Source organism: Canis lupus, chromosome 10 (assembly GCF_048164855.1).
Source record: "Canis lupus baileyi chromosome 10, mCanLup2.hap1, whole genome shotgun sequence".
Lineage (NCBI taxonomy): Eukaryota > Metazoa > Chordata > Mammalia > Carnivora > Canidae > Canis > Canis lupus.
This window is the reverse complement of record NC_132847.1, coordinates 6,439,213-6,453,570: the sequence shown is the minus strand read 5'-3', so window position 1 is coordinate 6,453,570 and position 14,358 is coordinate 6,439,213. Positions and strand designations below refer to the sequence as shown.

General features: G+C 38.4%; 1 protein-coding gene across 7 annotated transcripts in view; it reads right to left on the bottom strand.

Annotated features, from left to right (window-relative positions):
- Positions 1–14,316, bottom strand: part of AP3S1 (adaptor related protein complex 3 subunit sigma 1) — a 68,529-nt gene extending 54,213 nt beyond the window's left edge. For all 7 annotated transcript variants that reach the window (XR_012037693.1, XM_072840609.1, XM_072840605.1 and 4 more), the window contains exon 1: positions 14,123–14,316. Coding sequence is in view for 6 of the 7 variants with exons in the window: in XM_072840609.1 (XP_072696710.1) it covers positions 14,123–14,191 (69 nt within the window). In the remaining variant the exon portion in view is untranslated. The remainder of the gene's footprint in view (positions 1–14,122) is intronic.
- Between the last annotated feature and the right edge of the window lie 42 nt (positions 14,317–14,358).

Below are 14,358 nucleotides of genomic sequence, written 5' to 3'. Positions count from 1 at the left end.
TCAAGTACAGCTCATATAGGCAACCGGTGATCATCGATTCAGAGCTTCTAATTAGCTTTTAGAATACAACCCTTAGACAGGAGCAGTCAGTCAAGGATTACTGGACATCTGAAGACAGCTCTCACATAAAAACTAAAGACAAAATATGGAGTGAAAGTAACTCAGAGAAAACCAAGCATGGCAGAGAAACTGTAGAATATTTATCATTAATATCAGAGAAATAATAAAGAAATTGCAACCATGAAACAAGAAGAGCATACTATAAAATAACAACATGCAGAAATTTTCAAAGGAGCTCTTGAAAATTAAAAATTTAAGATTTTTTTTTAATTCAGGGGAAAGACTGGAAAATAAAGTTGAGAAAAAAAATCAACCACACAATAGAGCCAAAGGGCAAAATGACAGAAAACAGAAGAAAAAGAATAAGAAGAACAGAACAGTCCAGAGGAAATGCTGCATAAAAAGAGATTAAAAAAGAAACTAGAAAACAGAATGATTTTTCAAGCAGAGAGAAAAAAAATTTCCAGAATAAAAGAGCTCATCAAGTACTCAGCACAACTGATAAAAACAGCCTCAGAGCTAGGATCTGAGACACTTTAGAAATTGCAGAAAAAACAAGTCTACATATTTTCTTGACAGTAAAAGTAGATCATACACAAAGAAAAAGTATTCAAAATTGCTTCAAGCTTTTTGATAGCAATACTGGAAACTAAAAGATAACGGAGAAATGCCTTCAATATTCTTTTTTTTTTTTTAAGATTTTATTTATTTATTCATGAGAGATACAGAGAGAGAGGCAGAGACATAGGCAGAGAGAGAGAAGCAGGCTCCATGCAGGGAGCCTGACGTGGGTCTTGATCCCAGGTCTCCAGGATCACACCCTGGGCCGAAGGCAGGCGCCAAACCACTGAGCCACCCAGGCATCCCTGCCTTCAGTATTCTGAGGAAAAGTTATTTCCAACCCAGAATTCTATAGACAGGCAGTGTAAAGTTATAATAAGACACTGCAGACAAGCAAGCTCTCAAAAAACCTATCTCCTTATATGGCTTTGCTCAGGAAATCACCGGAGGATGTGTTCTACCACAGTAAGGTAATAAACCATGCAAAAAAGCAATAGGAGATCCAACATAAAAACAGGCTAAAGATATTCCAAAGGTAACAGAGACATAAACCATCCAACAGGTCTAAATTGGGCCTACTCAAAAGATTTTAGAAGAGATGTCTTCAGGAACATGAAACTGATGGAAGCAGCATATGATTGAGACAACTGACAAAGACCTGAATTAGTGAGAAGTAAATAAAAAACTAGGTCAAAGAAAAAGGCGATTTTTTTTTTTCCAAGGAAAATAAACTGTCAGGAGAGAAAAAACGAAGCAAAATTTACAACATGGTTCAGGTGAGAAAAGCATTTACATAGTAAATTAGCGAAACCAGATACTGCTCTAACCAGTATTATGAAATAACAATGAGAAGACTGAGAAGGATATAGATGTTGGGTGGGATAGGGTGGAGAGCTAAATAAGCATTTTCAATAGCATAAATCAATAGATTATGCCTGCAACTGAAAAAAATCAGGCAGCAAAATAAGCTCATTATTCAGAGACATGTAAATATTGAGTAATCAGCTAAAAAATACTTACCTGTGGGAAGGGGGAAATGAAAGAATTTTTTCATAATAAGTCTTACAGAAGAACTATTAGATTTTTTTAACCTATGTGCTTGTATAACTTTGTTAAACAAAGGAAAAATAAAGAAGGAAAGGAAGAGAGTATGAAACCTGCAACTGACTATATCAGTCTATTCCTGCATACGTTCTTTATTAAAACTGTGCGACTTTGAACAAGTTGCTTAACCTGAATAACAGTTGAATAACATAACATTTACAGCATAAATAACAATACCTACCTCATACAGTTGTTGGGAGGACTGAGTTAAAATACATAAAACTATTAAAAAATAATACATGCCAGATAATAAGCATGGATTAACAAGGACTTATTTAAAATATCTGTCTCTGGGACTGTCTGTAAAATAAGCTCTAGAGTTCTAATGATAGGTGTAAAGATCTAATAGAAGTTTTCTCCTAAGGAAAGTTATCTTTTTGTACGACGTTATTGTTTATAAACAAGTTACAGATTATGAAAGCTAAACTTTAACTATGTTTTATTATTCTATCAGTGAAAATAATTTCTCGTATAAACTTCAAAACTACCGTTTGTAATCATCTTTCTTAAAATGCCAGCAATACTCATCTAAGAAAATCAATATTGAAAAGAATGCCTTAAAATTGTAATCAAACATCCAAAGTCTAAGATTAAACAAATCAAGTCTCTGCTGACATAAGACAATTTCCCTTTTTCTAACAATCAATTTAAATCATTAGCTTTCATAAAGAAGCCTGGAGCTTGCTTCAGGCTGATCAGACTTCCTAACACTGTAGCTCCATCATAGAAGTCAACAGATAATATTTCAATCTAAAGACAACTATAGTTACATAAAGGCAACAATTTTTATTATTTTAAATACTTCTCTTAATGCATTAATGAAAATTAATTTTTGAATATTCAGTAACCCACTAACAAAACTTTCTTTACCTATGTTCCTTTCCTGTTCTTATGTATATGTTATAAACTTTAAAACCAAAATGTCCCTCTAATCAAATAGTAAATATGTCATTTTCTTCCTCCTTCCTTCCCTTCCACATACACTCAGAGAATTTTTTTTTTTTAAGATTTATTTATTCATGAGAGACAAAGAGAGAGAGAGAGAGGCAGATACACAGGCAGAGGGAGAAGCAGGCTCCTTACAGGAGCCAGATGTGGGACTCAATCCCAGATCCCGGAATCACAACTGGAGCCCAAGGCAGCCAACCAACCGCTGAGCCACCCAGGCGTCCCCAGAGAATTTTTTTCTTACAAAGCATTCAGTGACTCTGCTAGATGCTAGAATATCAAGTATTACCAAGATGAAAGAGAAAGAGACTTTTTTCTCAGAGAGCTTAAAACAGGAAATAAAATGAATATAATCATTTAAAACTTTTATTTAGTGCTCTGTATCTTGCTTTTTAATATTTCCAAAGAGAAACAGATGTCTTTATAATAAAAGAGAATAATTCCTGACATAAGAATGATACAAATAATATACTATAAGAGATAAAGGGGAACACTGATTTTCAATAGCAAGATCATCTTCAAAGAGAGATATCCAGAAAGTGACTTATAGAATAAGCAGAATTTAGAAATTCAGAGAATAGAGAATGTGAAGTTGCATAGCATTCAAAGCAGAAAAAAATAAAATGAACAACAAAAAATCCCTAACAAAACCATGGGATCAGGAGAGCAAGGTGCATATATATATATAAGAAATAATTAGTTCACTTTCATTAAAAGTAAGAGAGGTATGAAGACTAAGCCTCAGAGCACCCCAACATTTAGAAATCATGAAAAAGAAAAGGTCCCAGCAAAAAAAGTTCAGTGAGTCTGTTTTTATTCCCAGATTCCCAAGAAGGAAGTCTGACTAGAGACTTGGTGTTACCTGAGTAGGCCTCATTTTAGCCTGAGTGCATAAAGAAAAAGCAAAGAGAATGGATCTACCCTTATATCCCAAATTTAAGGGTACAGTATTAGTACTTGGCCCAGATCCTTCATTAAATTTCTTTAGAGAAAACCCCTCTAGTATCTTCCCTCACAATGTATAAAAATGTATTAAAGCTGCTTAGCACAACAAAGCAAGTGCTCAATAAATGGTAGCTATTATTAACACTCTAAAACTAGCATCCACTATACTAAGATATTGCCCAGTTTCAGTGGCAGAAGCCCAATATTTTCTTTTTACTTAAATAACATACAGCTGAGAAGTGACAGACTGAGTTTAAAATATTTAAAGAGAGAGTCTGAACCATGGTGGCAGCTGAAAGGTCTGAGAACTCAAGAACAAGGTAAAATTGGGGGCATGGGGGTTGGAGTAAGAGACCAAGACAATGCAATGAGTAAAGAACAGCTGTCTTTTCCACAAACGGTGCTGGAAAAATTAGATAGCCACATGCAAAAGGATGAAGTTAGATCCCTATCTTAGGTCATATATAAAACTAACTCAAAATGGATCATAGACCTAAATGTAAGAACTCCCTGCTCAGGGGTAGTCTGCTTCTCCCTCTCCTTCTGCCCTTCCCCCTGCTCAGGCTTGTGCCCCCTCCCTCGCTCCCTCTAATAAATAAATCTTAAAAAAAAAAAAAAAGAAAAGAAAAGAAAAGAAAGAAATTGTCCTAAATTTAGATTAACAGTGAGTCATATGCACAAATGTGAATACAATAAATTGTATTGAACTGTACACTCTTTTTTTTAAAAAAAAGAGTTTATTTATTCGTAAGAGACACAGAGACAGAAACATAGGCAGAGGGAGAAGCAGGCTCCCTACAGGGAGCTTGATGTGGGACTCAATCCCAGGACCCCAGGATCACACCTTGAGCAAAAGGCAGATAGATGTCTGCTCAACTGCTGAGCCACCCAGGCATCCTGAACTGTACACTTTTTTTTTTTAATTTATCTATATTATTTTATTTATTTATTATTTTTTTAATAATAAATTTATTTTTTATTGGTGTTCAATTTGCCAACATACAGAATAACACCCAGTACACTTTCAATGGGTAAATTTTATAGCATGTGAATTAAATCTTTTAAAGATTAGGTCATTCTTAAAAAAAAAAATAGCTGGGGCAAGTTTTAGAACTTTCTCCTAAAAACGTCTCCTTATGAAACTGTTCTCTGGAAGAATTTTGGAGGACTTTGTATTCTGTAGTAAGTAAGAAGTTCATTTCAAAACAAAGCCTACAAAGAGATAATTTATTCTGCAGAAACATAAAAAATATCTGACAACAATCTCTGGAATATTCTACAGTTCCTTAGTTACATAATCTTCCAACCAACAGTACAAAGTAACAAGTAGTAGTAATAATAAAAGTAATTGTAATTATCAATTTTGTTATTAGCCTGTATTATCTGCCAGTATTTTCTTATTATTTAATCTTTATCAAAAAGAAACCTTATCCAAAATAAAAGTCCACAGTAGTAGGCTAGCTAGATAAATTATGATACATTAAACAATGAACTATTATGCAGTCATTACAAATTACTTTCTGGATATGACACCAAAAGAACAGGAGACACCCCCTCCCCAACAAAAGATAAACTGGACCTTACCAAAATTAAAAACTCTTGTGCATCAAAGGATGTTGTTATCCTTTGAAAAAAGATGCCATTGCTTAGGTGAAAAGGTAGCCCATGGGTTGGGAGAAAATGTTTGTAAATCCTGTATCTGGTAAGGGACAGCTATCTAGAATATATAAAGGACTCCTAGAACTCATCATCAGCAACAACAATAACAACAAAGGGTTGAAAAATGGACAAAGGACTTAATATACATTCTCTCAAAGATATATAGTCAGTAAGCACATGAAAAGATTCTCAACATCAGGATACCTGAGTGGCTCAGCGGTTGAGTGTTTGCCTTCGGCTTGGGGCATGATCCCAGGATCCGGGATCAAGTCCCACATCAGGATCTGGGCAGGGAGTCTGCCCCTCTCTCTCTGTCTCTTATGAATAAATAAATAAATCTTAAAAAAAAAAAAAGATTCTCAACATCAATGTCATCACACAAATGTAAAACAAAATCACAATGAGATAGTACTTCACAGCCATTTGGAAAGCCAGGATGAAAAAAAAAACTGAAAATAACAAGTATCAGCAGGATGCAGAAAAATAAGAACCCTTGTGCATTGCTGGAGGGAATGTAAAATGGTGCAGCTACCATGGAAAACAGTACAGCAAATTCTAAAACAAATTGAATACAGAATTATCATATGATCCAGCAATTCCACTTCTGGGTGGAAAAAGAAGTAAAGCAGGGACTCAAACAGATATTTGTACACTCATGTTCCCAAATATATCTAACGACCCATTTTCATAGCAGGATTATTCACAACAGCCAAAAAGTTAAAGCAATCCAAGTAAATAACATGTAGTGTAAACATACATATAATGGATTATCCACTCTTAAAAAAGAAATTATGACACATGCTACATCGGTGAACCTTGAAGACATCATACTAAGTGAAATAAGCCAGTCACAAACGGACAAATAGATTATGATTCCTCTTTTATGATGGTCATAGAGCAGTCAAACTGAGTCAAAAAATAGAATGGTGGTTGCTAGTGCCTGGGAGAAGGGGAGAATGAGGAGTCAGTGTTTAATGTGTAAAAGTTTCAATTTCTAAAGACAAAGGAGTTCTCCAGATAGGGATAGTGGTGTTGGTTGCACAACAATGTGAATATACATAATGCCACAGAACTGTATGCTGAAAATGCTAAATATTATGTATATTTTTCCATCTTAAAAAACTTGGAACCATCACACTAAGATATTAATGACAGGAAGCAGCAGAATATATTTGTTGTGGGATGAGCTGGCAATCTTCCCCATTTAATTAGATAGATAGCACACAAATCAAAACAATTCAGTGGGTCTGGCACATTGAAAAAGAGCCCTTTCCTCCTGCTAACACAGAACAATGACTGACAGCCAGAGATTCTTGAATTACACCAGCCTTCAAACAAGGCAGGAAAGATGTAAATGCTTTTCAGCGCAATAATAGAGGTGGTCTACTGGGCTTCACATCAACTGTGCTCATCTATAATTAAGGTTGTGAGATGTCTGAGAAAAATAAATGCTTTTCTTCATGAGTTCACAAGTGACTTAGGAAATGGAAACAGCTTGATCACAGGTCTCATTAGTATAGAGGCTGCACAGAACTGGGGCAGTCACTTTTACCTTCATTTGTTGAGCTAGCATTCCCACCTCTCTGGAGCTTAAGGATTAGCTGGGGTAGAGAAGAAAATAAGCAGAAGAAAGCATCACTGCCTATCTTGTAGAGGTCAGAGGCATTGCTCAATTGTGCAAACTACAAGTAGGATTCAAGGCAAAAAATACCTCTTCTCATCGAGAGCATGTTGGGGATGATGTCATCAGCCTGAGAGAGGTGAAAAAGGAGCTGTATAATTGGGCATGCAGGCATGATATGGCCGTGTTCTCTCCAGCCTCATCTCTTGCCCCCTCTTCCTTGTGATCACTCAGCAGGACTTCTTGCTATTCCTCAACACCAACTGTGGTCCCATTTGAGGGATCTCGCATCATTTTCTGCCTGAAATATTCTTTCCTCAGCTGTTCTCATACACTCCCTGACCTCATCTCATTCTCTTCTCAAATGTCATGTCCTGAAACAGGAGTTTCTCCCCCATCACTCTAACTCCTTTCACTGTTTCATTTTTCTTTCGACGATCACAATTTTACACAATTTGTTTATTGTCTATTTCCTATCACTAGCATGTGAAACTCTTAATGCAAGGATGATATCTTAGTCATTACACCATTACCTGTGCTTAGAAAAGGGCCACACGAACAGCAAATATTTGTGGAAGAAATATGAGCTTGGCAAGAGAGAGGAGAGTACAATGGACAGGTCAAGGAGTATCCAAGACCACTTCCTGTCAAAGCCTTGTCTAGAAGTGCCTCCCCTTGAAGTCTTAAGAACTTAACTAGGATGGTGGTCTTTACTTCCTCTACTCTGTAATATCCTTCTGAGATTTGCCTGATCTTCTGGTAGAAAAATTTGTTTATCCCCACTTCAGTTCAAAGGATTTGGTAAAGGGAAGACTGATAAGGCAGAATGGGCAAGGAAAGAACAAGTGTAATTTATCCCAATATGAGAGTTTTATGTGACAAGAGGCTGGAAGAAGACTGGCTCCCCTAGGTGGACTACAACTCAAAATCGTGGCTTAGCAGCAACAGAGAAGAAATCCACAACTCACAAGTACAAAGACAACTCCAAGTGATAAAGAAAGAATTTCCCTTCAGGATGAGAAAACAGAAGGGCCTCCATACACTCAGGTATATATATAACTTCAATTTTGTAAAAAGAAAGACATACACAGAGGAAAAAAATGAATGCAAATTACGGAAATGCTATTTACATTAATTTATTTTTAAACACTTTAACAATAGCCAGACATTAACATATTTGGTCATCTTAAAGCCATAAATGTTCTATAAATCTACCAACATTTTCAATGTATTCATTTTATGTTATTAATGTCTTAAAAATGTATATTCTGCACTGGGACATTATAGGAAGAAATACAATAAAGGTTAATAGTTAACTATGTATGGTGAAATAAAGATGACCTTAGTGAACTCAATACTTAAATGTTTTCCACAGAATCACAAAAAAAGGAAATGTATTTAAAAATTGAAATAAATAATTTAACAGTCAACAACTTTACTAAAGAAACACAATACAGCCACTTTATACAAAGCCTTCTGTTTCTTTGAAAGGCATAGGAATGACTTCTAATATTGTCATTTTATAAGCTTTCCACAAAAACTGAACGTCACTGTAACTCTGAACATTTTATTTCCTGGTTTAGAATTTTCAACAGGTTTAATATCAATTTTTTAAAAAGCAAGACTTTAAGGACACTTCCTACAAAAATCATGACTATATTAGAATTTAAATTTTTCAATGATCCTTTAACATAAGGAATTTATCTTGAGCTAAGATCTTTTGTGGTACATGCACAGAATCACACATTAACAATATGTGTTTCCTGATACTGACAACCTTAGAAGCAACGTAAAACTATGGAAGAAAAAATAGTATCTATTCAAAAGAAATAATATGCATTACTCAAGAGGGGATAGTGACACTTGTTTGCCTACTCAACATACATTCCTCTATTACACCTTTCCAACAGAACAGTAAATTCATTCATGTTTCCACCCTCAGCTCCAAAGGTGGATTCTGATTAGTATTAGCAGTTATTTATCTTGTGTAGAACTAACTATACTGAAGGGGAAGACATACTCCAGGATTGCAGGAACAGATCACAAGCTACTTAGAGACTGAATTGGTTATCACCAATTTCATGAGGAAACCAGCCTCTAGATATCAACTTTGTGAAGAAGACAGAGAAAGAGACAGAAAATGGATGTGATGAGGTCATTAATTTGCTGAATCAAATAATTTTGGAATTAATATTCTGCACTTCCTACTATGTATCCTAATAAGGTTCTTTTCAAGCAGATTTAAGTCAGGCTACACAAAACCCTATTTACGTAGTCAAAAGCATCCTAATTAATATGGAAAGAAATCAAATCGTTTGGAATTCTCTTAACAAAACAGCTCAAATGGTGTATGTTGCAATGTGTTAACACCTTAATCCTTAGAACTGTTGATAATTATTTTCTGATCATATAAAGAAGCTGAACTATCCCATCTGCCAAGAGTCACTAAGATAAGATGTTAGTAAACATGGATACACTGTTCTTAAAATTTTTTAAAGGAAAAAAAAGTATACATACTTGTATTTTTTACTTTTTATGTCAACAAATTCAAAAAAGGAAAGAACAATCTTAAGTTCCTTCTAGGGTGTGCATTTAGTTGACAAGAATAATCAATTTAGCTTATAAGAAAATTGAGGCAACCCACACATATAACAGTTTGGTAACTCATGTATGAACAGTGCATATTACACATATACAATCTTTTGTATCTATGGAAACAACTACAACTAATTCATATAAAAGAAAAACATGTTCACTTTATTTAAAGTGGCATGTCATGGTTTATTAATAACACAGGAATCAAAACTCAAATTGTTTGATGGCTATGTAAAAAACATATCTGGCTTATGAACTATATGTCTCATTAGTCATTTATAGTAATAGAGAAGTATTGCCAGGCAAATATTAAAAGACTAAAGTTTACTGTGGCCAAGTTGCTGGGGCTAACCATCAACTAAAGAAACAATTAAACCAGGGAAAACAACTGAACTTCTGCAGTCATAGCTCAAGAAAAGAGAGGGCAAAAACACAAGAGGTGATGACATTCTGAGTCCATCCTTGAATTCTCAGTATCTGACTCTAGCAGAATGAACCAAAAATTTCAGTTTAGCAAAATAGATGTGTGACTTCATATATATCAAATCTCACAGCAGCTGGGAGGCACAATCATATGTAAAAAATCTAAAAATCTATTACAGTGGGAAACAGAAATCTGCACTATTAAAGGGTAAAGATGAACATATAAATTGTTCTATCAAGAGGAAGGATAAGGGCACCTGGCTGGCTCAGTCGGAAGATCATCTAAGAAAGACTCTTGATCTCAGGGTTTTGAGTTCAAGCCCCATATTGGGTATAGAGATTAATAAAAAATAAATAAACCTTTCTTTTATTTTTTTTTTAAAAAGGAAGGATAGATGAGGAATAGGAATCCAATGCAATAAAGGAAACTGGTTGGTAAATGGTTCAATAGTTTTCAAACTGCTCAGTGCTAAACCATTATTGCTGGACTCAAATCTCAGGACCTTATCAGGACCATACCACTAGGTGCTCTTAATAAGTTTCAATCAAAACTGTCAATCTTGTTGAATATATACTTCTTAGGAGCTTCAACTTAAAACAGAAACAGCTGAAGTAATAGCTATTCCAACATTGCTTTTATCCTGAAGGCATGAATTCTTAAAACCTCCAGTTAATGAAGGATAAGATTTGGTGGAAAGGTGGAAGGAGCCTTAGGAAGTCACTTCTAATCCAAACTGCCTATTAAGCTAGGAGAATCTAATGACTACATTAAGCAAGGATTTTCGAGAGCTTTCTATATTCAAAATTTAATGTTGATTGCTAGGGGTGACATAAATATATCTAAAATCCAATACCTTCTCTCAAGGAATCTATAGGATGCCCCAAGGAATTTTAGGCTGTGAAACCAAACACTGTACCATAATAAAGATAAAAATAAAATCCTAAGAACCAAGAGGAGTCATCCAGCAGAGACAAAAAGCTTCAGGAAATGTTTAAGTGATGTTTGAGTTAAATGTGGAACAAGAGGTCAAATCTGGACATTTGGCAATGGAAGGGAAGGACATTCCAGGCAATGAGAACAGACTAACTCTGAAGCCCTATACAAACAGACCTCATTTCCAAGTACTCTTTCCTTACATAGTCTGCTTTGGCCATGCCAGTTTTCTTGGTGTTCTTCAAATGGGGCATTCCATCCTCAGAGCCTTTACATCTGCTGCTCCCTCTGCCTGGAATGATCTACCCTCAAGGCTGGCTTTCTTACCTACTTCAAGTCTTTGCTCAAATGTCACCTTCTCAGTGAGAATTTACATGACCGTTCTATTTTAAAGTGTCATCCTCACACTCCCTTATCACCCTACACTGCTTTATTTTTTTCCACAGCACTTACTAGTCTCTGACATGTTATATATTCTACTTATTAGCTTTGTCCATCTCCCTCCAGAAGAGAAGTTATGTTTGTTCATTTCCACTGACTGGACATGATAGGCATGAAATGAATATATGCTGACAAACTAACTGGCTGATGGAATAAAGGAATGGAAAAGAATTCTGCCCTCAAATAGGTTATGTATGACCTAGCAGAAGTAAATATGTTACATTACTCTTGAATAATGAAAATATATGGTTGGCAAAACCCAACTTGATAAAAAGACTAATGCAGAGAAACAGTTTCTGGCATCCTCACTCCTGTATACTCAGTGAACACTAGGTTATTTTTTTTTTTTTACACCTCTTAGGTCCTTGCCCCTGATAACACTGTCATTGATGCAATTGCCGCTGCTGCCAGAACTGCCTTTTCCCACAGTAACCTTCACTGCTGCCTCTAAGTAAGGGTAAAAGGTACTTCTATTCCTGGGGCGCCTGGGTGGCTTAGTCGATTAAGTAGCTGCTTTTGAGTCAGGTCATGACCCCAGGGTCCTGGGACACAGCCCCACAACGGGTTCCCTGCTCAGCAGGGAGTCTGCTTCTCCCTCTTCCCACCCTTCCTCTTGTGCTCTCTGCTCTTTCTCAAATAAATAAAATCTTAAGAAAAAAAATACATTTTTCTGTCAATGCTTAAATTCCACACTGCATGAGTGGTTACACTGATATTATGAACTAGCCAGGAAACTTACTGTTTTGAATACTGATTATTAAGTGAATATATGAGGGGCACCTGGGTGGCTCAAATGTCTGCCTTTGGCTCAGGTCATGATTCCAGGGTCCTGGGATCTGGCTCCCTGGTTAGTGGGGATCCTACTTCTCCATCTCCTCCCAGTTTGTGCTCTCTCTCGCTATCTCTGTCACTATCTCAGTGTCTAATAAAATAAAATATTCTTAAAAAATGTAGATATAAAAAAACACATCTTTGATTTCTGTTTCAGTGTCACAAAATACCTTTTCTTTACCACAAATGGATGACAAGGCAACGAATAAGAAAAAGATTCCTTCAATAATGACCACTACAGTACTTTAGGCAAATGGGTAAGATTGTATAGTGAAGGGCTTTTTTTTTTTTTTTTTTTTTTTTCCCCACTCAGAAGAATCAAATACGATTTTATTCTGGGTTAAAAAAATGATACCAAATTTGTAAACAAGAGCATTAGTATTTGATTCATACTATACTAAAACCAAACAGGAACAGACGAAAATATCTTTATCACCAGCAGAAGCAAAGCTACTTAAGGAAATGAAGAATAAGCTCAAGGTTTCATACTTCAACTAACACCTCCACAGACTGCATTATCGTTTTAAGTGAAGTGACATTTTCACATTTAATTTTTTAAGGGCAGGCATCACTTCCATCTGGGCTTTATCCACAAGAAGTGCTAGCGTTGGCACAATTTCAGTATTTAATTGAATGTTCATTTCTGACTGTAAGCAAAATGCCCCAATTCCAGCCAAGAGTTCTATCTCTACATGAATCCTTATAGCGACAGCTCCACGTTTTACCTAGCGGTGAATTTTGCCCTCAGATAGGCACCTATGTCTGTAGCCCTCGCTCAGTCATTAACAAATTACTTATCTTAGGGTATCTGAGTGGTTCAGTGGTTGAGCCTCCACCTTTGGCTCTGGTGGTTATCCCTGGGTCCTGGGACTGAGGTCCGCATCAGGCTCCCCTAGGGAGCCTGCTCCTCTCTCTGCCTATGTCTCTGCCTCTCTCTCTCTCTCTCTCTCTCTGTGTGTGCCTCTCATGAATAAATAAATAAAATCTTTAAAAAAAAAAAAAGATCACGCAAAGTAAAAGCAATGTGTCAATATCATCAATTCATTTTCTCACTTTCTTCAACCCTCTTCTATGAGAGAGAAGGGTACCTGGGTGGCTCAGTGGTTGAGCATCTGCCTTTGGCTCAGGCCTTGAGGAGCCTGCTTCTCCCTCTGCCTCTCTCATGAATAAATAAATAAAATCTTTTTTTAAAAACTACCCATCTTTGCCCCCCCCCCTTAACACCTGCATTTTTTCAGCACTACTTCCACTCCACGGAGTGTCTTTCTAAGTAAAAGAAAAGCTACACACGAGACCCAATTCCCTTAGGTAGAGAACTGCCAAACCAGCAGCTGCCATCGTTAACTTTCAGGTGGAGAGAGTCACAGCTGTCACGGGCCAAACGTCGCCAGTTATTGCAGGACTCCCTTTGCAGCCACCAGGGGAAAAGCCCGAGAAAAAGGTGAGGTCCTCACTTATCTTTTCTTTCTCTACTAAGGAGACACCTGAAAGTCACACCGGGCGGCCGAGGGCCCAACGGCAGTACCCAGGAGAGAGCGTACGGAGGAAGCCCAAGTTCCTGCGCGACGAGCGGATTACCGGGAAAAACAGAAGCCCATCTGTCCACGGGGGAGGGACACCCGTCGGCCCGGAGCGGCTGCGAGTCGGGGAGGTGGGGCTGCGAGCCGCGGGCGGCGCAAGGCCGGGGCGCCCGGGGGGCTCGCGAGGGCAGGTGGGCTGCGGCCGCCCGCCGCCGGGGCCCCCGCCCCGGGAAGTCCCCCGGAGCCTCGCCCGCGCCAGCCGGGAAGCCGCCCAGCCCACAGACAGGCGGAGGAGCCGCCCGGGCAGAGCCACGTCGGAGGACGGAGCCGGAGGCTGACAGCCCGGGAGCGCGAAGGGCCGCGGCGCGCCTCAGGGGGTCGCCCTGAGGGCGCTGCCAGCCTGCCAGCGACTCCCCTCACGCGGATCGGCGGCGGCGGCGGCGGCCAGGCGGCCAGGCGGCCAGGCGGCGGGATACTCACGTAGGGCTGGTAGAACTTGGAGAGCCGCGGCTTCCCGTGGTTGTTGAAGATGAGGATCGCCTTGATCATGGCTGAGCCGGGCGGACCGGGTGGGCGCTGGGGGCCGGGGCGGGGGCGGGCGCGCGAGCCTCGCCTCGGGATCTCGCCGGCGATCCTTCCCCACCCGCCCCCTCCCGCACGCGCGCGCGCGCGCTCCCGCGTCGCGGGGCGGGGCCGGGGCCGGGCGGGGCGGGGCG